This window comes from Salvelinus fontinalis, chromosome 31, assembly GCF_029448725.1.
Source record: "Salvelinus fontinalis isolate EN_2023a chromosome 31, ASM2944872v1, whole genome shotgun sequence".
NCBI classification, from domain to species: domain Eukaryota; kingdom Metazoa; phylum Chordata; class Actinopteri; order Salmoniformes; family Salmonidae; genus Salvelinus; species Salvelinus fontinalis.
In genome coordinates this window covers 44,784,166-44,809,179 of record NC_074695.1, presented here as the reverse complement: position 1 = coordinate 44,809,179, position 25,014 = coordinate 44,784,166, and the positions used below count along the sequence as shown (strand labels likewise).

The 25,014-nt window shown below is 43.3% G+C and overlaps 1 protein-coding gene across 5 annotated transcripts in view; it reads left to right on the top strand.

The window, feature by feature from the left end:
• LOC129830375 (nuclear receptor coactivator 3-like) overlaps positions 1-25,014 on the top strand; it is a 130,441-nt gene that overhangs the window by 90,878 nt on the left and 14,549 nt on the right. For all 5 annotated transcript variants that reach the window (XM_055892907.1, XM_055892905.1, XM_055892906.1 and 2 more), the window contains 2 exons: positions 12,078-12,185; positions 12,981-13,141. In XM_055892907.1, the coding sequence (XP_055748882.1) occupies positions 12,097-12,185; positions 12,981-13,141 (250 nt within the window). In that variant the 5' untranslated portion in view covers positions 12,078-12,096. The remainder of the gene's footprint in view (positions 1-12,077; positions 12,186-12,980; positions 13,142-25,014) is intronic.

The following is a 25,014-nucleotide window of genomic DNA, read 5'->3' as shown; positions in this document are numbered from 1 at the left end:
TTTAAATTGAGAGTTCAGATTAAAGTTTTCTTTGCTGACTATAATTTTCACTTGTCTGACCGCTTGCATGATGACGAGTTTCTCACACGACTGGCCTATCTGGGGGATGTTTTTTCTCGCCTGAATGATCTGAATCTAGGATTACATGGACTCTCTGCAACTATATTCTATGTGCTGGACAAAAATTGAGGCTATGATTAAGAAGCTCTTCTCTTTCTACATTAACAAGGACAACACACAGGTCTTTCCATCTTTGTCTGATTTTATGTGTGCAAATGAACTCAAGTTTACGGACAATGTCAAATGTGATACAGTGAAGCACCTGAGTGAGTTAGGTGTGCAATTACGCAGGTACTTTCCTGAAAATGATGACACAAACAACTGGATTTGTTATCCCTTCCATGCCCTGCCTCCAGTCCACTTACCGATATCTGAACAAGAGAGCAGTTCTGTGAAGATGGAATTTAATCAGAAGCCACTGCCAGATTTCTGGATTGGGCTGCGCTCAGAGTATCCTGCCTTGGCAAATCGCGCTGTTAAGACACGGATACCCTTTTCAACCATGTATCTATGTGAGATTGGATTCTCAGCCCTCACTAGCATGAATACTAAATACAGGCACAGACTGTGTTTTGAAATTAATTTAAGACTGAGACTCTCTCCAATACAACCAAACATTGCAGAGTTATGTGCATCATTTTGTATCCAAGATGGCGTAGCAGTGCAGACGTTGTTTGTCTTTCTCCTGTGTACATTTTGTATTTTTCATCTTTTTTGTATATATTTCAATATATTTTCAATCTCTTTTTCCATTTTTAAATTAAATATACCTTCCGGTAACCCGCCTCACTCAATGTTATACGGATCTGCTATTTTTAGACCATTTTTAGACCTTTGCCGGACGTCGGAGCAGACGCTTCTACTAACCCTGGCCTGCTGACTTTAAAAAAAATATATTTTTAACTCCGTGTCTCCCGCTTGCTAGCGTAGTAAAGACTACCTAGCAGCTTCCCTGTTTCATCTATTGCTGTTCACTGGACCCTATGATCACTTGGCTACATAGCTGATGTCTGCTGGACTGTTCATTAATCACGGTACTCCATATTGTTTATTTTTGTTTATCTGTTGGCCCCAGCCTCGAACTTAGGCCCTGTGTGTAGTTAACTGACCCTCTCTGCCCATTCATCACCATTTTACCTGTTGTTATTGTCTTAGCTGATTAGCTGTTGTTGTCTTACCCGTTGTTGTCTTAGCTAACTCTTCCAATCAACACCTGTGATTGCTTTATGCCTCGCTTTATGTCTCTTTCTAATGTCAATATGCCTTGTATACTGTTGTTTAGGATAGTTATCATTGTTTTAATTCACTGCAGAGACCCTAGTCCCACTCAACATGCCTCAGATACCTCTTTTGTCCCACCTCCCACACATGCGGTGACCTCACCCAGCATAACTAGTGCGTCCAGAGATGCAACCTCTCTTATCATCACTCAATGCCTAGGTTTACCTCCACTCTACCCGTGCCCTACCATACCCCTGTCTGTATATTATGCCTTGAATCTATCCTACCACGGCCAGAAATCTACTCCTTTTATTCTCTGTCCCTAACGCACTAGACGACCAGTTTTGATTGCCTTTCACCGTACCCCGATCCTACTCCTCCTCTGTTCCTCGGGTGATGTGGAGGTTATCCCAGGCCCTGCGTGTCCCCAGGCGCTCTCATTTGTTGACTTCTGTAACCGTAAAAGCCTTGGTTTCATGCATGTTAACATCAGAAGCCTCCTCCCTAAGTTTGTTTTACTCACTGCTTTAGCACACTCCGCCAACCCTGATGTCCTTGCCGTGTCTGAATCCTGGCTTAGGAAGGCCACCAAAAATTGAGATTTCCATCCCCAACTACAACATTTTCTGTCAAGATAGAACTGCCAAAGGGGGAGGAGTTGCAGAAAAAAACTCTGAAAAACAATTGTCGACCTCCACAAGTCTGGTTCATCCTTGGGAGCAATTTCCAAACGCCTGAAGGTACCACGTTCATCTGTACAAACAATAGTACGCAAGTATAAACACCATGGGACGACGCAGCCATCATACCGCTTAGGAACGCGTTCTGTCTCCTAGAGATGAGCGTACTTTGGTGCAAAAAGTGCAAATCAATCCCAGAACAACAGCACAGGATATTGTGAAGATGCTGGAGGAAACAGGTACAAAAGTATCTATATCCACAGTGAAACGAGTTCTATATCGACATAACCTGAAATGCCGCTCAGCAAGGAAGAAGCCACTGCTCCAAAACCGCCATAAAAGAGCCAGACTACAGTTTGCAACTGCACATGGGGACAAAGATTGTACTTTTTGGAGAAATGTCCTCTGATCTGATTAAACAAAAATAGAACTGTTTGGCCATAATGACCATAGTTATGTTTGGAGGAAAATGGGGGAGGCTTGCAAGCCGAAGAACACCATCCCAACCGTGAAGCACTGGGGTGGCAGCATCATGTTGTGGGGGTGCTTTTCTGCAGGAGTGCCTGGTGCACTTCACAAAATGGATGGCATCATGAGGAAGAAAAATTATGTGGATATATTGAAGCAACATCTCAAGACATCAGTTAGGAAGTTAAAGCTTGGTCGCAAATGGGTCTTCCAAATGGACAATGACCCCAAGCATTCTTCCAAAGTTGTGGCAAATGGCTTAAGGACAACAAAGTCAAGGTATTGGAGTGGCCATCATAAAGCCCTGACCTCAATCCTATAGAAAATTTGTGGGCAGAACTGAAAAAGAGTGTGCGAGCAAGGAGGCCTACAAACCTGACTCAGGTACACCAGCTCTGTCAGGAGGAAAGGGCCAAAATTCGCCCAACTTATTGTGGGAAGCTTGTTGAAGGCTACCCGAAACGTATGACCCAAGTTAACCTGTCTAGGATGAGGGTGCCGCTAGCGGCACACCCCCCCCACCCCCACTGAAAAGGCAGAGCCGCGAAATTCAAAAAAAATTTTTTTTTTAAATATTTAACTTTCACACATTAAAGTCCAATACAGCTAATGAAAGACACAGATCTTGTGAATCCAGCCAACATGTCCGATTTTTAAAATGTTTTACAGGGAAGACACAATATGTAAAGATGTAAATCTATTAGCTAAAAACACATTAGCATAATCCACCATTTTTCTTTGTCCACCAACAACAGTAGCTATCACTAATTCGGCTAAACTAAGATATTTATAGCCCCTAACCAAGAAAAAAACTCATCAGATGACAGTCTGATAACATATTTATGGTATGGGATAGGTTTTGTTAGAAAAATGTGCATATTTCAGGTAGATGGCATAGGTTACAATTGCACCCACCGTCACAAATGGACTAGAATAACTACATAGAGCAACGTGTTTACCTACTTACTAATCATCAAACATTTCGTAAAAATACACAGCATACACTAATCGAAAGACACAGATCCTGTGAATACAGACAATATTTCAGATTTTCTAAGTGTCTTACAGCGAAAACACAATAAATCGTTATATTAGCATAGCACATGTGCAAACATTACCCCAGCATTAATTCTAGCCAAAGTGAGCGATAACGTAAACATCGCCAAAATATATTATTTTTTTCACTAACCTTCTCAGAATTCTTCAGATGACACCCCTGTAACATCACATTACAACATGCATATACAGTTTGTTCGAAAATGTGCATATTTAGCCACCAAAATCATGGTTAGACAATGGGGAAAGTAGCCCAGCTGGTGAGAAAATGTCCGTGCGCCATATTAGACAGTGATCTACTCGTATACATAAATACTCATAAACGTGACTAAAAAATATAGGGTGGACAGCGATTGATAGACAATTTAATTCTTAATACAATCGCGGAATTACATTTTTTAAATTATCCTTACTTTTCAATACAGTTTGCGCCAAGCGAAGCTACGTCAAAAAACATGGCGTCCTAAGCCACTAACATTTTTCGACAGAAACACGATTTATCATAATAAAAATTTCCTACTTTGAGCTGTTCTTCCATCAGTATCTTGGGCAAAGGATCCTTTCTTGGGTCTAATCGTCTTTTGGTGGAAAGCTGTACTCTTGCCATGTGGAAATGCCAACTGCGTTCAGCATGAACTGGAAGCGTGCCCAGCGATTCACAGCGTTTCAGAAATAAATGTCCCAAAATCGCACTAAACGGATATAAATTGCTATAAAACGCTTTAAATTAACTACCTTATGATGTTTTTAACTCCTATAACGAGTCTTAACATGACCGGAGAAAGATTACTCCCAACACTAATGCTTGGAACAGGTGCGGGTCGGTGTCCTCCACGCGCATGATGCAGCTGCAAAAGACTTACTAGCTACAGGGTTTTTTAATTTATAGTGCCTGTGAACGCGCAATCGACCCCATTCAAATCGTCATCACGTAAAGGCATCCAGGGGAAGACGTAAGCAGTGTCCGTATACTCATAGGAATAACATTGGCTTTAAAACTGACTCCAGAACAGTGGCCAAAATTTCTGAAATCTGACTCCATGTCAGGGAAATTGCTGTAGAATGGGTTCTGTTCCACTTAGAGACAAAATTTCAACTCCTATAGAAACTATAGACTGTTTTCTATCCAATAATAATAATAATATGCATATTGTACGATCAAGAATTTTGTAGGAAGCTGTTTCAAAAATTACACGATTACCATAAATAGTGACAACAGCGCCCCCAGCCTCAACAGGTTAAACAATTTAAAGGCAATGCTACCAAATACTAATTGAGTGTATGTAAACTTCTGACCCGCTGGGAATGTGATGAAAGAAATGAAAGCTGAAATAAATGATTCTCTCTACTATTATTCTGACATTTCACATTCTTAAAATAAAGTGATGATCACAACTGACGTAAAACAGAGAATTTTTCCTAAGATTAAATGTCAGGAATTTTGAAAAACTGAGTTTAAATGTATTTGGCATAGGTGTATGTAAACTTCCGACTTCAACTGTATCTTCAGAGTTCGTTCTGTTAGGTAACCTAAACTGGGATATGCTTAATACCCCAGCAATCCTACAATCTAAGCTAGATGCTCTCAATCTCAGACAAATTATCAAGGAACCCACCAGGTACAACCCTAAATCCGTAAACATGGGCACCCTCATAGATATTATCCTGACCAACTTGCCCTCCAAATACACCTCTGCTGTTTTCAATCAGGATCTCAGCGATCACTGCCTCATTGCCTGGGTCTACGGTCAAACGACCACCCCTAAAACACTTCCGCGAGCAGGCCTTTCTAATCGACCTGGCCCGGGTATCCTGGAAGGATATTGACCTCATACCGTCAGTAGAGGATGCCTGGTAGTTCTTTAAAAGTAATTTCCTCACCATCTTAAATAAGCATGCCCCTTTCAAAAAATGTGGAACTAAGAACAGATATAGCCCTTGGTTCACTCCAGACTTGACTGCCCTCGACCAGCACAAAAACATCCTGTTGCGGACTGCACTAGCATCGAATAGCCCCCGCGATATGCAACTTTTCAGGGAAGTCAGGAACCAATACACTCAGTCAGTTAGGAAAGCACAGGCTAGCTATTTCAAGCAGAAATGTGCATCCTGTAGATCTAACTCTAAAAAGTTTTGGGACACTGTAAAGTCCATGGAGAATAAGAGCACCTCCTCCCAGCTGCACACTGCACTGAGGCTAGGAAACACTGTCACCACCGATAAATCCACGATAATCGAGAATTTCAATAAGCATTTCTCTACGGCTGACCATGCTTTCCTCCTGGCTACCCCTACCCCGGCCAACAGCTCCGCACCCCCCGCAGCTACTTGCCCAAGCCTCCCCAGCTTCTCCTTCACCCAAATCCAGATAGCAGATGTTCTGAAAGAGCTGCAAAACCTGGACCGTACAAATCAGCTGGGTTAGACAATCTGGATCCTCTCGTTCTAAAATTATCCGCCGCCATTGTTGCAACCCCTATTACCAGTCTGTTCAACCTCTCTTTCGTATCGTCCAAGATCTCTAAAGATTGGAAAGCTCCCACGGTCATCACCCTCTTCAAAGGGGGTGACACTCTAGACCCAAACTGTTACAGACCTATATTCATCCTGCCCTGCCTTTCTAGTCTTCGAAAGCCAAGTTAACAAACAGATCACTGACCATTTCGAGTCTCACCGTACCTTCTCCGCTGTGCAATCTGGTTTCCGAGCTGGTCACGGGTGTACCTCAGCCACGCTCAAGGTACTAAACAATATTATAACCGCCATCGATAAAAGACATTACTGTGCAGCCGTCTTCATCGACCTGGCCAAGGCTTTCGACTCTGTCAATCACCGTATTCTTATCGGCAGACTCAACAGCCTTGGTTTCTCAACTGACTGCCTCGCCTGGTTCACCAACTACTTCTCAGATACAGTTCAGTGTGTTAAGTCGTAGGGCCTGTTGTCCGGACCTCTGGCAGTCTCAATGGGGGTACCACAGGGTTAAATTCTCGGGCCGACTCTTTTCTCTGTATATATCAATTATGTCGCTCTTGCTGCGGGTGATTCCCTGATCCACCTCTACGCAGACGACACCATTCTGTATACATCTGGCCCTTCTTTGGACACTGTGTTAACGATATACAGAAAATAAGGTACTTACTTTGATTGGAACGCACACAAGTTATTATTTGTAAGGATAACAACAATGAAGGCAATGCGAGCGCCAGCCAGAAAATGTGCCAGGGGAAAAAGTTTGTGCTAGACTGGGCAAATGTCTGCATACTTGATCAGGGGAAACACTGGGGAGGTGCTTGGGCTTTCATCGAAGACAGAAGCTTGTCCGGTTCAGTAAATCCTCAAACATAAATTGTCCGCAACAGTGAAATGGGATAGTTCATTGTGAATTCATGAGGAGGTGGAACACACCTCAATTCAAATTGTTGTTAGAACTGAAACATTGTTAGAAAATAATTTCAAATTGACAGCGCAGGTTAACTGTCCTGTTGCGTAACAATCAGTGAGGGCATTCTGACATCACGCACTTAAAAAAAACTCACGCTGGGGCCATTAGAGATATTTGGAACTCAAGCGTGAAAGGTTAAGCGATAGGGGCCCATCCTTTAGAAAGAGCACATGGTGTCACCTACAGTACAGAACCAGATTCGCAGCCAACATAATTTCTAACATTTTGACCTCGGGTGTACTGATTCATTATTAAAAAAACATTTTTGAAAAATATATATAAAAAAATCTTGCATATCTTAATTTCTTCCCACAATTAAAGATTAATGTGCATAATAATATAAGCACTTCTACGAAGGATCGTTACCTATAACAAGGATTGGCAGTAGAAATTCCAAAATATTGTCAACAGATGTGGGATGCATACACTCACTCATCCCACCCCTCTCAAACAAACACCTCTGCCCCTTTCTCCCCTCCCACCCATAGATCGACCTACAGATTTAATTAACCAATATCTAGTCCTAGCTAATGGAGCTCGGATAAACCCCTTCCCCCAACACCCACACGCTGGTCCTCTGTTGAGACCCATCTTCCCAAGCACCTCTGTGCCGGCAGGGCCACAATAATATTCCCCCTCTCTGATTGTCTGAGTGTGACTCCCTCCCCATGGGTTACTGCAGCCAGTGTTTCCAGCACTGCCACTACCTGGGTGGGGTATTCCACCGGAATTCCAACTGGCTAGGTACGAGGACGTCAAGGTTCTCATTAGATGCTTTGAGAAAACCCATCCGGAGGCTTTGGCTTTTAGGTACACTTCAACTATGACAGAAAGATTTGAGGGGAAAAAATCCAGAAAATCACATTGTAGGATTTTTTATGAATTTATTTGGGGCTGTTGCTGGGCAACACGGACTTTCAACTCCCTCCAAAGATTTTCTATGGGGTTGAGATCTGGAGACTGGCTAGGCCACTCCAGGACCTTGAAATGCTTCTTACGAAGCCACTCCTTCATTGCCCGGGCGGTGTGTTTGGGATCATTGTCATGCTGAAAGACCCAGGCACGTTTCACCTTCAATGCCCTTGCTGATGGAAGGAGGTTTTCACTCAAAATCTCACGATACATGGCCCCATTCATTCTGTCCTTTACACGGATCAGTCGTCCTGGTCCCTTTGCAGAAAAACAGCCCCAAAGCATGATGTTTCCACCCCCATGCTTCACAGTAGGTATGGTGTTCTTTGGATGCAACTCAGCATTCTTTGTCCTCCAAACGCGACGAGTTGAGTTTTTACCAAAAAGTTATTTTGGTTTCATCTGACCATATGACATTCTCCCAATCTTCTTCTGGATCATCCAAATGCTCTCTAGCAAACTTCAGACGGGCCTGGACATGTACTGGCTTAAGCAGGGGGACACGTCTGGCAATGCAGGATTTGAGTCCCTGGCGGCGTAGTGTGTTACTGATGGTAGACTTTGTTACTTTGGTCCAAGCTCTCTGCAGGTCATTCACTAGGTGTGGTTCTGGGATTTTTGCTCACCGTTCTTGTGATCATTTTGATCCCACGGGGCGAGATCTTGCGTGGAGCCCCAGATTGAGGGAGATTATCAGTGGTCTTGTATGTCTTCCATTTCCTAAGAATTGCTCCCACAGTTGATTTCTTCAAACCAAGCTGCTTACCTATTGCAGATTCAGTCTTCCCAGCCTGGTGCAGGTCTACAATTTTGTTTCTGGTGTCCTTTGACAGCTCTTTGGTCTTGGCCATAGTGGAGTTTGGAGTGTGACTGTTTGAGGTTGTGGACAGGTGTCTTTTATACTGATAACAAGTTCAAACAGGTGCCATTAATACAGGTAACGAGTGGAGGACAGGCTCTTAAAGGAGGAGGCTCTTAAAGAAGAAGTTACAGGTCTGTGAAAGCCAGAAATCTTGCTTGTTTGTAGGTGACCAAATACTTATTTTCCACCATAATTTGCAAATAAATTCATTAAACATCCTACAATGTGATTTTCTGGATTTATTTTTCTCATTTTGTTTGTCATAGTTGAAGTGTACCTATGATGAAAATTACAGGCCTCTCTCATCTTTTTAAGTGGGAGAACTTGCACAATTGGTGGCTAACTAAATACTTTTTTTGCCCCACTGTATATATATAAATACTATAAAAATAAAAATAAATGATACAAATTATTATTTTATTGTGTTTTGATTTTTTGGGGGGCAAACGGAAGTGGGCAGAATATTAATTTAAAAAACTGAGTTTAACCTTGAACTCTCATGTGGGAGACCTCCCGGCCCACATGCCAGTAACTACAGTAGGAGGATGTGGAATGGATGAACGACAGACAGAGGAAATATGGAGGGAGGCTCACTCGGAGAGAGAGGTGGACCTCAACTTCATCAACGTTTACTTACACTCATTGTAGCTCTCTGGAGTCGTGGCCTGTTTCTCCCAAAATCGTCCACCCCTTCCCATCCCACCCTCTCTTCTCCCCTGTACCATACCCATTAACCCCCACAGCCCCCCTGCTTCCCAGTGTGCCACCAGGCCCCAGTGTCTTTGGTGTGTAATTGACTTTACTCCCTGCACTGCTCTGGAAGAGCGGGTGGATGGCTGGCTCACGCCACACTGGAGGTGACCCATTTCCCTGGGGCATTCAGCAGCCCTCCTAATCAGTCATCCTCTGGGGCCGCCTCATTCACTGCAATTAGAACGCTGGAGCCATCTCTCTCTCTTCCTTTCTCTCTCTCTCTCCCTTTCTCTCTCTCGGTCTCTTTCTCTCTCTCTTTGAGAACTCTATCAATAGGCAGGCATGCAGGCATGATCAGGATTGATGGAAGAGGGCTTCAGTTAAACCCTTCCTTTAGCTCTAGTTCTAAGCGCCTCCTCTGAGCTCTCCGCCGCCTCTCTTTAATCCCTCCCCCTTTCCTCTCCACCTCCCAGACAGACAGACAGATAGGAAAGCAGGTAGGAGAAGGGAAGGGTTGACAGGGATGGAGAGATTGAAGGAAACACGTATGGGAGGGAGGGAGGGAGAGAGGAAGAGATCGAGGGAGGGACTGAGTGAGCGTCTTCTAAACAAAGCTGCTTGTGAAATCCTCTAGAGTGAAACCTTTTTTTTTTCACATAATCACGTGTTTCCCTACATAGAGAGCTACAGTATGATGCTTCCCAATTAAGGTCAATGTTGTTGTCTGGAGTGGAAACCAATATAGTACTGAGGGAGGAGCATCACACCACCTTCCAGCATCATGGAGCTCCATTGGCTGCTTTTTCATTTGATTGATTTCACATTTAGATATATTAATTTAGGTCAGAGATGGGCAACTGGCTGGTTGGGTGGTTGTGGCCCGCAAGGTGCGATTTCGAAATTTGGTTGTACATCATCAGTGTTTCTCTTATGTCAGTCGCTGATAGTCACTCAATTAGCCCATGTCAGCTAAAATGTTTTAGATGGGTAAGTTAGTTTAGCGGCCCGCTATCTAAACTTGTAGTAGGCTTAATCATGGAATTACCGACCGGGGTGCCCCCATTGATTTTGTTTGTCACTCTCACTCAGATATCATATTTAAAACTGGAAAAAAATGTCTCTCCACCCTATGACAAAATGTGTAGAATTTCAGGAAATTAACAACAACAAAAATATGTCTCTCCGCTGTCAAGAGGGGGGTTGCTCAAATGTTTTGCTGGCAAGGTGGGCGGGTATGGATGTGGGTACGCAGAGCCGCTAGCCACTGCGGCCCCTAATTATGAGTTCAGACATTTTTTTGTGGCCTCCACCCCATCAAAGTTGCCCATCCCTGACTTAGGTGATTCTGTCAGACCAGCAGGCATGATCGAACTGAATAGGCAGGGTAGAACGTCTGTTCACAAGCCATTTTAGTGGGCTATCTTTAGAACGTTTGCGGTGCACTATTTGGCACAGCTGGGATGACGTGGCAATGAACGCACTCTTTTTGTCACGCCAATCGAATGTCCTTGAAATGGTTGGAATTGAAATCCAAGTGATTGATAAACATTACTGCGAGGGAATATTACAAAAAATATCTGTAAAACAAATGGATAGAATTATAGAATGGCAACACTGTTGCTTTGCCTCTGGTGGCGTGCTTTTCTATTCAGTAGAGGCGTCGTGCATGTCGGTCAGAAGGTAACCATGCAATCAATGGAATAAAAATGATGCACTTGCTGGGAAGGTTAAGAAGGGCACTGGAGTGTGGTTCTCCTCCTGATCGTCTACTGCATCCCTCCTTTTCTTCTCTCGCTCTCTCCCTCTCCTCCATCTCCCTTCCACGCCTTCTCTCACTCTCTTCCCGCTCTCCCTCTAGCTCCATCCCCTTCACTACACGTTTCCATCCCCCTCTCTCCTCTCCTCTGTTTCCACTGCTTGGGACTCCCTAAAAACACATCACTTCGACACAAATGACTTTTCGTAGCCTTAACCTAATTCTCCTGACCTGCTGTATCGGAGCGGTGTCCTTTTAGGGGATCGCCACTGATCTCACTCTCTATCCTCTTGCTCTCATCCTACCCCGCCCATGTCCCCTCCCTTTCTCTGTCTCTTTCCCTCCCTCCTACCTTTCTCCAGCGTCACTGGTAAATAAATGGACCAATCAGCGTGGACTTCATGCTGCCAGCTTCTCCTTTCCTCACTTCTCTCCCTCCCCCTCCCCGCCCCTCTCCACCTTAGACAGCCTACATTCCTGTAGACCGAGTGAGATGCATTGTAGGAGACAGACTGCTGTCTAACAGGGTTAGTCGTGCAGCGTGTCTAACTGCCAGAGACACTGCTAATCCGTGTGTGTCTGCGTGTGTGCGCGAGGTCATACACACACTCTACCCTGAGAGGAGGAGGCAGACGATGCAATATAGATTTTTCATATTGTGCCAATAGTGTGATTTGCATAAAATAAGCTTAAGAGCACCCTTGAGGTTGGATAATTAGCATAAAGCTTCTCCTTCACGTCTGTGTGTGTCTCCCTCTGAGTTTGACTATTATCCACAGCCATAAGGATAGATGTGTTTATATATGAAGGTTTCCACACCTTCTCGTTTCTTCCCCACCCAGTTACATTAACAGCATCTTATTGACCGTCCCTCCCATTATCTGACCTGTGGCTAAGCATGTGTGTTTGTCCTGTCCCTGTCAGGTGCTGATATGTGTACACGATGAGCGGACTGGGGGACAACTCCATGGAGCCTCTGAGCTCGGAAAACCGAAAACGCAAGCTCTCCACCTGCGACACGCCCAGTCTGGGGTGAGTAGGGGGCTGGCGTGAGGCCATGGGATGGGAGGATTTGGGGATTTTCTTCTTTATTTATGTTTTTTTTTTAAACATACAAGTGCAAATCTATTTTGTCAAGTCAGATACATTTTTGTTCGCACATTTTATGAATCAACTTCCAATTTTACATTAAAACAGGGTGTAGTCTTTTTAATGTAGCCTACTGTAAGTCAACCCTGGCTTCTGAATCTGGAGATCTCTAGTAGCTGTAATCACTTACATTAAAGGTATCTAGTCTACACTACAGTTTGAACTAGTTTACAACCGGTTTCACAATATTTGACCATTTTGATTATTGGCTGGGATATTGGCTGGGATATTGGCTGGGATATTGAGCTCAACATTGACCTGTTGGAAATCGGTTTCTTTTTAAATACTCTGAAAATGCATCCTCAAAGTCAAGACAGGTAGACTGTATGTATGTATGTATGTATGTATGAGAGAATTAATGCATACATTCATACCTGAACTAGAGAATGGTGGTTACGCGGAATGAGCCACATGCCCCAGAATGCTATATTGTAAATAACACAAAGACTGCTCAGATTCGCTAACCATGGACATGTAACAACAAGTTATTTGGAAATAGGCCAACTTCCTTGAAACGTTTTGCAATGGAAAACAAAAACAAGTATTTCTTATTGGACAGTTTCAGTTAGCCCCTCCCTGTTTCAGTCCATTTTCTTGTGTTTGTTTTATCAGGGTTGTATTCAATGGTAAATAATATTGGTGAGCACCGGTAGTAAAACACAGTGTCACCCCCTGTAGGTGTGAGCGAAGGCGGCGGGAGCAGGAGAGTAAATACATTGAGGAGCTGGCCGAACTGATCTCTGCCAATCTCAGTGACATCGACAGCTTCAACGTCAAGCCAGACAAGTGTGCTATCCTCAAGGAGACTGTGCGCCAGATCAGACAGATCAAGGAGCAGGGTGAGTAGACACACACACACACACACACACACACACACACACACACACACACACACACACACACACTGCAGTGGTGGCTAACCCCTTAGTAATATCTATCACTTTCAAATCAAATCACATCACATTTTATTTGTCACATGCGTGTACACCTTACAGTGAAATGCTTACTTACAAGCCCTTAACCAACAATGAAAAAAAAAAAAAAAAAGTGATAAGTAAAAAAATACAAATAATTAAAGAGCAGCAGTAAAATAACAGTAGCGAGGCTATATACAGGGGGTACCGGTACAGAGTCAATGTGCGGGGGCACAGGTTAATTGAGGTAATATTTTTGTAATTTTTATTTGGATCCCCATTAGCTAATGCCATAACGCTAGCTAATCTTCCTGGGGTCCATCACCAATTATCAAGAAATTACAAACAACCACTATCAAGACTTCACAAACATTCAACAAGTAGACAATACAGATAATTAAAATACCCGACAGGAAACACATTTATCATTCAGTTGATACTTTCTATTTCCTGTCCAGTCATATGGTCTATCACATTAGATGTTCTTTTATGTTTTTTCTTGAAGGTGGATTTACTTTTTGCCTGAGAAATATGGATTGGTAAAAAGTTCCATTCAGCTATAGCTCGATATAAAACTGTAGATTTAAGGCGATTTGTCCTTGGCTTGAGTTGTTTTAGCTGCCCTGAATTTGCCTGTCTGGTTTGGTGGTTATGCGTGTTGCTAGTATGTACTAATTGGACTGAAAAATACTGTGGTTTTTTGAAAAATATAACATTCCTAAAGAAAATCAGAATACTAGATAGTAATTTGTTTTTAACGTGAAACCATGAGAGATTCTGATGCATTTTAATAATATTCATTTCTTTAGAGCAATGAAGAGAGAATCTGCCAGCCCTGTTTTGAGCCATTTGGAGCTTTTTTATATCTTTCTTTGCTGCAGATGTCCGTATAACTGGACAGTACTCTAAGTGTGATAGGACCAGGGATTGACCATATAACCAGACAGTACTCTAAGTGTGATAGGACCAGGGATTGACCGTATAACTGGACAGTACTCTAAGTGTGATAGGACCAGGGATTGACCATATAACTGGACAGTACTCTAAGTGTGATAGGACCAGGGATTGACCATATAACCAGACAGTACTCTAAGTGTGATAGGACCAGGGATTGACCGTATAACTGGACAGTACTCTAAGTGTGATAGGACCAGGGATTGACCGTATAACTGGACAGTACTCTAAGTGTGATAGGACCAGGGATTGACCATATAACTGGACAGTACTCTAAGTGTGATAGGACCAGGGATTGACCATATAACTGGACAGTACTCTAAGTGTGATAGGACCAGGGATTGACCATATAACTGGACAGTACTCTAAGTGTGATAGGACCAGGGATTAACCATATAACTGGACAGTACTCTAAGTGTGATAGGACCAGGGATTGACCATATAACTGGACAGTACTCTAAGTGTGATAGGACCAGGGATTGACCATATAACTGGACAGTACTCTAAGTGTGATAGGACCAGGGATTGACCATATAACTGGACAGTACTCTAAGTGTGATAGGACCAGGGATTGACCATATAACTGGACAGTACTCTAAATGTGATAGGACCCGGGATTGACCGTATAACTGGACAGTACTCTAAGTGTGATAGGACCAGGGATTGACCATATAACTGGACAGTACTCTAAGTGTGATAGGACCAGGGATTGACCATATAACTGGACGGTACTCTAAGTGTGATAGGACCAGGGATTGACCATATAACTGGACAGTACTCTAAGTGTGATAGGACCAGGGATTAACCATATAACTGGACAGTACTCTAAGTGTGATAGGACCAGGGATTGACCATATAACTGGACAGTACTCTAAGTGTGATAGGACCAGGGATTGACCATATAACTGGACAGTACTCTAAGTGTGATAGGACCAGGGATTGACCATATAACTGGACAGTACTCTAAGTGTGATAGGACCAGGGATTGACCATATAACTGGACAGTACTCTAAATGTGATAGGACCCGGGATTGACCGTATAACTGGACAGTACTCTAAGTGTGATAGGACCAGGGATTGACCATATAACTGGACAGTACTCTAAGTGTGATAGGACCAGGGATTGACCATATAACTGGACAGTACTCTAAGTGTGATAGGACCAGGGATTGAATCACCTGATTCAGAGTGCTAGATGTTACATACTCTGAACATTTTCTTGTAACAGCAATTCCTTTACCCATCTTAATAACAATATTATCTATGTGTTTTGACCATGATAAAGCTGCGTCCAACATGACGCCTAGTATTATTTTATTTTTTTCTTCACTTGCTCTATATGTATTCAATTCATCGACATATTCAATTGGGAGTCATCAGCAAGCATATATCTTGAACCAAATACACTACATTTAGTTTTAGAAATGTTCAACACCAATTTGTTCATATCAACCCACCCAGACATCATTCTTAGTTCACTGATCAGTACATCTGTTAGCTCATTACATTCTGATGCTGCATTATACATTGTAGTCATCAGCATACATGACCACTCTTGCTTTGTTCATTACTGAAGGTAAATCATTAGTAAAGATAGAGTAGAGCAGTGAGCCTAGGCAGCTTCCTTGAGGAACACCACAATGTATATCTTTACTATTTGAAAAGCTACCATTAAGGAACACGTTTTGCCTTCTCCTGGATAGATAGCTTTCCATCCAGGATAGAGCTGCATCCTTAAAACCATAACATTTGAATTTTCCTAGTAACAGTTACTGATCAATTACATCAAAAGCAGCACTGAAATCCAGCAACACTGCACCAACTAACTTCCTATCATCCATACTCTTTAACCAATCATCTGTCATTTGTGCTACGGCCATACTCGTAGAATGCCCTTCTTTATATGCATACTGGAAACGCGTTATCAGACCATTACATGAGAAATAATCCTTGATTTGTACAGATACATTTTTTTCCAATAATTCACTTAACACTGGCAGCAAGCTTATATGACGACTATTAGGACCAGTGAATGCAGGTTTTTTTTATCCTTAGGTAGTGGAATAACCGTTCGTTCCAGACTTCTGGGCACACCCCCATACATCAAGCACTTATTAAAAATATGAGAGATTGGTGTAGATATTTGGTTAGCTGTAACTCTTAAGTATTTTGGCGTCTAGATGATCTGTACCAGGTGACGTGTCATCAGAAAGAGACAACAGCGTTCTTTCTACCTCGTCCCTTTCTACTTGATGACATTTGAACCTGCATTGCCTCTCCTTCATGATACAATATTTTATAAGGGTATATGACATGGAGACATCACTTGGAATCAAAGCATTCCTCAACTTATCCACTTTGCCTGTAAAATATTCATGAAAATAGTTTGCGATGTCGTGTGGTTTTGTAATAAATATACCCTCCGATTCAACAAAAGTGGCATACATGTTTGAATTCCTACCCATAATAGTGTTCAACGTTCTCCACAGCTTTTTCCCATCACCCTTCACTTCATCAATGTTGTGCTGATAGAATCCCTTCTTCTTTTCTTTGTTTAGCTTGGACACAAGATTTCTTAATTTACAATAACTTTGCTTATCAAAAAAAGTACCGGATTTATCTGCTACTTTTTTGGCATCATAACGTTGAATCATTACATTTCTCAGCTCATCATCAATCCATGAGGCACCATTTGACCTCACAGTGCATTTTCTTAAAGGGGCGTGCTTATCAGCTATACTCATAAATAATTTCATAAACAAATTTAGTGGCATTTCAGGATCATCCATACTACACAATTCTAACCATTGCACATTCTTAATCTTATCCACAAATGAGTCCTGATTGAACCCTCTGTACGTGTAGGTATAGTTAAAGTCACTATGTATAGATAATAAACAGAGAGTAGCATCAGCGTAAAAGAGGGGACGACGACAATGCAAATAGTCTGGGTAGCCATTTGATTAGGTGTTCTGGAGTCTAATGGCTTGGGGGTAGAAGCTGTTAACCTTTCTAGCGTTCCGCTAACGAGTCACCTTGATAACATCCGGTGAAATTGCAGAGCTCCAAATTCAAAATACAGAAATAGTCATAATAAACATTCATAAAAATACAAGTGTTATACATCGGTTTAAAGATTCAATTCTTGTTAATCCAGCCGCTTTGTCAGATTTCAAAAAGGCTTTACGGCGAAAGCATACCATACAATTATCTGAGGACAGCACCCCGCTTACAAAAGCATACAAACATTTTCCAACCAAGTAGAGGAGTCACGAAAGTCAGAAATAGCGATAAAATTAATCACTTACCATTGAAGATCTTCATCTGGTTGCAGTCACAAGAGTCCCAGCTACACAATAAATGTTTGTTTGAGTCCATCTTTATATCCCAAAAACTCTGTTTTGTTCGCGCGTTTTGTTCAGTAATCCACTGGCTCAAAGGCGATCAAAACATGCATACGTACGAATACATCCTAATAGTACCGGTAAAGTTCGTCGAAACATGTCAAACGATGTTTATAATTTATCCTCAGGTTGTCAATTGCCTAAATTATCGATAATATTTAAACCGGACAATAGCGTATTCAATAGAAAGGAAAAACAACAAAGGGTGCGCACTCGGGTCACGCGCGCAAACCAGCACTGTATGATTCTACAGTCCACTGACAGAAAGGTCTCATTCTTCTTCATTTTTCAGAAAACAAGCCTGAAACAATGTCTAAAGACTGTTGACATCTAGTGAAAGCCATAGGAACTGCAATCTGGGTCCTAACCTATTAGATACTCTATAGGCATTCAATTGAAAATACCCACATCAAAAAACAATCCTCACTACTTTGCCTGTCATATCAGTTCTGTTAAACTCACATACATTATTTGAACAGTTTTGGAAACTTTAGAGTGTTGTCTATCCAAATCTACCGATTGTATACATATCCTAGCTTCTGGGCCTGAGTAACAGGCAGTTTACTTTGGGCACGCTTCTCATCCAGACGTCGAAATACTGCCCCCAGGCCATAAGAAGTTTTAAGAAGCCTTTTGGACCTAGACTTGGCGCTCCAGCACCGCTTGCTGTGCGGTAGCAGAGAGAACAGTCTATGACTAGGGAGGGCCTTCCTCTGACACCGCCTGGTATAGAGGTCCTGGATGGCAGGAAGCTTGGCCCCGGTGACTACCCTTTGTAGTGTCTTACGGTCGGAGGCCGAGCAGTTGCCATACCAGGCAGTGATGCAACCAGTCAGGATGCTCTCGATGGTGCAGCTGTAGAACTTTTTGAGGATCTGAGGACCCGTGCCAAATCTTTTCAGTCTCCTGAGGGGGAATAGGCTTTGTCATCCCCTCTTCGCGACTGTCTTGCTGTGTTTGGACTTTCACTGACTACACAGTACCACTGCTAGACATGGCTATCTCAGAACCAGTACTGTGGCTATGTCAGAAATGGCACCCTATTCCCTATGTAGTGTACTGCTTTTGGTCAGCGCATGTGGACTGGACTAATACTAAAACCATCACCACTACTTCTATCATGTCACCTGAAATCTGTGGCTCCCAATGTTGTGAGTGCATGTAAAGCCTTTGGAGTGTTGTTGGCCTTGATGGTGGCCTTGCAGATGTGAACATTGCACTGGAGTAGCATTGGAGTAGCACTGGAGTAGCATTGGAGTAGCACTGGAGTAGCACTGGAAAGCCAGCTGGGCTATGAGGGAGGCAGTAAGAGCTGATAGTGTAGAGCCAGTCTGTAAGAGGGCTGGAGCCCTGGCTGTGTCTCTCCCCCAGAGCAGCTGGGCCTGAGGAGTGGAAAGGGAAGGAAAGGAGAGGGAAGGGGAGGGGAGGGGAGAAGAGACAGAGGGAGAAGCTCAATTGCACACTCCTCGCATCCTCTCTCCTCTCCTCGCCTCCTTCTCGAAACCCATTGGATGAGAAAGCCAGAGGTCCCTTCCCTCTGACCTTCTCCTCCAATGGGTTTCGAGAAGGAGGCAAGGAGAGAGGACGTGAGGAGTATTCAATTGAGTCTCCCTAGAGAGCTATACAGATCTCACACACGTGTCTCTCTCCCAGGGCCCAGGTGCACTGAGCCACAGAGCATCCATCACTCATACATCTCCCACTTTATTTCACAGCCTTCGCTGTTGGTGTTTGTTTGGGGGAACTTTGGCACGGCATTATGTGCATGTCATTGGCTGTGTCTGTCTCTATGTGTATGACAGCAACGGTGGTTGTGTAACTGTTGTTACAGGTAATAAAAGTGAACTGCTCAGTCTGTTATAATTCTCTATTGTACTGCATAATAGGCCGTCCTTGTAAATAAGAATTTCCTAGCTGACTTTCCTAGTTAAATAAAGGCTAAATAAATAAATAAATAACATTTCATAAGTCACATACCTCCACTGCACTACTTTGAAAAGCATCAGTAGGGATTAAGAAGTGAGTATACGCAATGCCCACTGAAAAACAAGTGTTTATACCTGCGTATACCCTCCACTACACCACTGGCCCTTTGTGTTTTACAAAAAGTGCACTCTACATGAGTGCAGTGGTATTACGGTTGCTGTCCTTTCAGAATCACCAACCTGTCACACACTGAAGACCTATAGGTTCACCACTGTACTAACCTGTCACACTGAAGACCTATAGGTTCATCACTGTACTAACCTGTCACACACTGAAGACCTATAGGTTCATCACTGTACTAACCTGTCACACACTGAAGACCTATAGGTTCACCACTGTACTAACCTGTCACACACTGAAGACCTATAGGTTCACCACTGTACTAACCTGTCACACACTGAAGACCTATAGGTTCACCACTGTACTAACCTGTCACACTGAAGGCCTATAGGTTCACCACTGTACTAACCTGTCACATACTGAAGACCTATAGGATCACCACTGTACTAACCTGTCACACACTGAAGACCTATAGGATCACCACTGTACTGACCTGTCACACACTGAAGACCTATAGGATCACCACTGTACTGACCTGTCACACACTGAAGACCTATAGGTTCACCACTGTACTAACCTGTCACACACTGAAGACCTATAGGTTCACCACTGTACTAACCTGTCACACACTGAAGACCTATAGGTTCACCACTGTACTAACCTGTCACACACTGAAGGCCTATAGGTTCACCACTGTACTAACCTGTCACACACTGAAGACCTATAGGTTCACCACTGTACTAACCTGTCACACACTGAAGACCTATAGGTTCACCACTGTGCTAACCTGTCACACACTGAAGACCTATAGGTTCACCACTGTACTAACCTGTAACAAACTGAAGACCTATAGGTTCACCACTGTGCTAACCTGTAACAAACTGAAGACCTATAGGTTCACCACTGTGCTAACCTGTAACAAACTGAAGACCTATAGGTTCACCACTGTGCTAACCTGTAACAAACTGAAGACCTATAGGTTCAACACTGAAGGACTATAGGTTCACCACTGTACTAACCTGTCACACTGAAGACCTATAGGTTCACCACTGTGCTAACCTGTCACACACTGAAGACCTATAGGTTCACCACTGTGCTAACCTGTCACACACTGAAGACCTATAGGTTCACCACTGTACTAACATGTCACACACTGAAGACCTATAGGTTCACCACTGTGCTAACCTGTAACAAACTGAAGACCTATAGGTTCACCACTGAAGGCCTATAGGTTCACCACTGTACTAACCTGTCACACTGAAGACCTATAGGTTCACCACGGTGCTAACCTGTCACACACTGAAGACCTATAGGTTCACCACTGTGCTAACCTGTCACACACTGAAGACCTATAGGTTCTCCACTGTACTAACATGTCACACACTGAAGACCTATAGGTTCACCACTGTACTAACCTGTCACATACTGAAGACCTATAGGTTCTCCACTGTACTAACCTGTCTATAATAGATATAAAGGCTGTTAAGATATTCATGTTTCAGGAAAGGATTGTGTACAGTGCATTCGGAAAGTATTCAGATCCCTTGACTTTTTCCACACTTTGTTACGTTACAGCCTTATTCTAAAATTGATTCAATTGTTTTTTCCCCCTCATCAATCTATACACAACACCTCATAATGACAAAGCAAAAACAGTATTTTTTAAGTGTTTGCAAACGTATAAAAAAAAATCAAAAACTGAAATATCACATTCACATAAGTATTCAGACCCTTTACTCAGTACTTTGTTGAAGCACCTTTGGCAGCGATTACAGCCTCGAGTCTTCTTGGGTATGACACTACAAGCTTGGCACACCTGTATTTAGGAAGTTTCTCCTTTTATTCGATGCAGATCCTCTCAAGCTCTGTCAGGTTGGATGGGAAGCGTTGCTGCACAGCTGTTTTTATGTCTCCCCGGAGATGTTCGATCGGGTTCAAGTCCGGGCTCTAGCTGGGCCACTCAAGGACATTCGGAGACTTCGCCCACGTCTGAGGTCCTGAGCGCACTGGGACAGGTTTTCATCAAGGATCTCTCTGTACTTTGCTCCGTTCATCTTTGCCTCGATCCAGACTTGTCTCCCAGTCCATGCCGCTGAAAAACATCCCCACAGCATGATGCTGCCACCACCATGCTTCACCGTAGGGATGGTGCCAGGTTTCTTCCAGACGTGACGCATGGCATTCAGACAAAAGAGTTCAATCTTGGTTTCATCAGACCAGAGAATCTTGATTCTCATGGTCTGAGTCCTTTGGTGCCTTTTGCAAACTCCAATCAGGCTGTCATGTCCTTTTAATTAGAAGTGGCTTCCATCTTGCCCTTCTACCATAAAGGCCTGACTGGTAAAATGCTGCAGAGATGGTTGTCCTTTTTGGAAGGTTCTCCATCTCCATAGAGTAACTCTGGAGCTGACCATCGGGTTCTTGGTTACTGACCACTGACCAAGGCCCATTCTCCCCCGATTGCTCAGTTTGGCCGGGCAGCCAGCTCTAGGAAGAGTCTTGGTGGTTCCAAACTTTCTCTATTTAAGAATGATGCAGGCCACTGTGTTCTTGGGACCTTCAATGCTGCAGACATTTTTTGGTACCCTTCCACGGATTTAGGCCTCGACACAACCCCGTCTCTGAGCTCTACGGACAATTCCTTTGACCTCATGGCTTGGTTTTTGTTCTGACATGCACTGTCGACTGTAGGACCTTATATAGACAGGTGTGTGCCTTTCCAAATCATGTCCAATCAATTGAATTTGCCACAGGTGGACTCTAATCAAGTTGTAGAAAATCCCAAGGATGATCAATGGAAACAGGATACACCTGAGCTCTGAATACTTACGTAAATAAGGTATTTCAGATTTGTTTTTTGGAAAAATGAATAAAAACTTGTTTTTGCTTTGTCGTTATGGGGTATTGTGTATAGATTGATGATGATAAATGTGTTATTTAATCAATTTTAGAAAAAGGCTGTAACGTAACAAAATGTGGAAAAAGGGAAAGGGTCTGAATACTTTCCGAATGCACTTTGTATTTGGCCTGGTGAAGCGCTTTTATGCGATGATTGAATGGAAGCTGATAATTATGTTTTTATACTCGGCTGGTCTCAAGTCAAGACCGAGTACAGATTCATCCAACACCGAGACACTCATGTGTGAGACCGGTCTCGAGTACTACAACACTGACTTTTATTGTACTTTTGCGCGCGTTTCATTCCCCCATTGGATTGGCACTGGTTGGGGTACCAGCATGGAGTAGCAGGCTGAAGTTGGTACAAGCAGACGCTGATCTGAGGTCAGTTTAGTGTCCTAGATCTATCAGCCTAATGGAGTGGGTGGGCGATGGCATGAACTGAGACAGAGACTGAGGCTGTGGGAGGTGACAGTTGGTCTCTGCCACCTCGACAGAAAGGGGAAGAGGGTACAGCTGGCGGTGACTTGCTGGAGACTGGTTGCCATAGTTACCGGAAGTGAATAATGAAGTGGCATTAGGTTTCACTTTTTACCCCTCTGTCTGTTGCTTTGTTTCTCTCTATTTGTCCTCTTTCTCTTTCTTACTTTCCCTCTTACACTCTTTCTCTCTCTGTCTCTTACTTTCTCTCAATCTCTTCATCTTTCTGTCTCCCTCTACCCTTGTCTTTCCTCTCTCTGACATTATCCTTCACTAGTTCACTCGCTCCTCCTCCCTCCTCCTTCCAGCTTGACGTTTTGGCCTCTGTGTTTCAGTCCAATAAAGTGTAGCATCCTCAGGTTGCTCCTAGCATCTTAAGATATTGAGGGTAACCACTGGAGCGTATCCTTCTCTCTCTCCCTCCCTCCCTCTGCCCTACCCCTCTTCTCTGTCTATCCCCCCCCTCTCCCTTCCTCTACCTTTCTGTCTCTATCTCTCCACCACCTCCCCCTCACTCTGCCACCCCCCTTTTCTCTCTCTCTCTTTCTCTCTCTGTGTCTCTCTACCTTCAGAGCGGGGCTGGCGGCAGGCAGGCAGCAGTGGCTGTGTTTCTTTGTGTTGGCTCTCTCTCCCCCCTGGGACCTAATCAGATGGAATGATTCCTGTAGCCCAGCTCCAGACAGCCCCAGCATTAATACTGCTGCTGCCTGGTGCCTGCCTGGGTCTCTGCCTGCATGCCATTCAGCCAGTCCCTCTAGAGTCTCCCACTGAATATAAAGCATGGAGGAAGGAAGGAAGGAAGGAAGGAAGGAAGGAAGGAAGGAAGGAAGGATTTTACCTAGTGCACACCATACACCACACTACACTGCTCTGGTCTACACCCAGCCATGGTCTGGTCTCAGCCCCATCGCTCCTTAGAGAAGCCTGCATATGGATGTTGCTCCCCTTACCTGGTGCTTTGTGTGGAGGGAAAAATGAGAAACCCTGACCCCTGGTGGTTGTTGGAGCTCTAATAAGTGGATTTGAATGTTGAGTTAGACAGATCTGTGTTTAGTGTTTACGCCTTTCACAGTTCAGCTCTTCACACTTGAAATGTTTTCTTATTCGCACCCACACTTACACAGAAGATGTGTGTTACTTTGTACTTGATTGTAGACTGAGGTACACTACCGTTCAAAAGTTTGGGATCACTTAGAAATGTCCTTGTTTTTGAAAGAAAAGCACATTTCTTGTCCATTAAATTAACATCAAATTGATCAGAAATACAGTGTAGACATTGTTAATGTTGTAAATGACTATTGTAGCTGGATACTGCAGATTTTTTAATGGAATATCTACATAGGCGTACAGAGGCCCATTATCAGCAACCATCACTCCTGTGTTCCAATGGCACATTGTGTTAGCTAATCCAAGTGTATCATTTTAAAAGGCTAATTTATCATTAGAAAACCCTTTTGCAATTATGTTAGCACAGCTGAAAACGGTCGTGCTGATTACAGAAGCAATACAACTGGCCACCTTTAGACTAGTTGAGTATCTGGAGCATCAGCATTTGCGTGTTCGATTACAGGCTCAAAATGTCCAGAAACAAATAACTTTCTTCTGAAAGTCGTCAGTCTATTCTTGTTCTGAGAAATGAAGGCTATTCCATGCGAGAAATTGCGAGGAAACTGAAGATCTCGTATAACGCTGTGTACTACTCCCTTCACAGAACAGCGCAAACTGGCTCTAACCAGAATAGAAAGAGGAGTTGGAGTCCCCAGTGCACAACTGAGCAAGAGGACAAGTACATTAGTGTCTAGTTTGAGAAACAGATGCCTCACAAGTCCTCAACTGGCAGCTTCATTAAATAGTACCCGCAAAACACCAGTCTCAACGTCAACAGTAAAGAGGAGACTCCGGGATGCTCCGGGAGTTGCAAAGAAAAAGCCATATCTCAGACTGGCCAATAAAAAGAAAAGATTAAGATGGGCAAAAGAACACAGACACTGGACAGAGGAAGATTGGAAAAAAGTG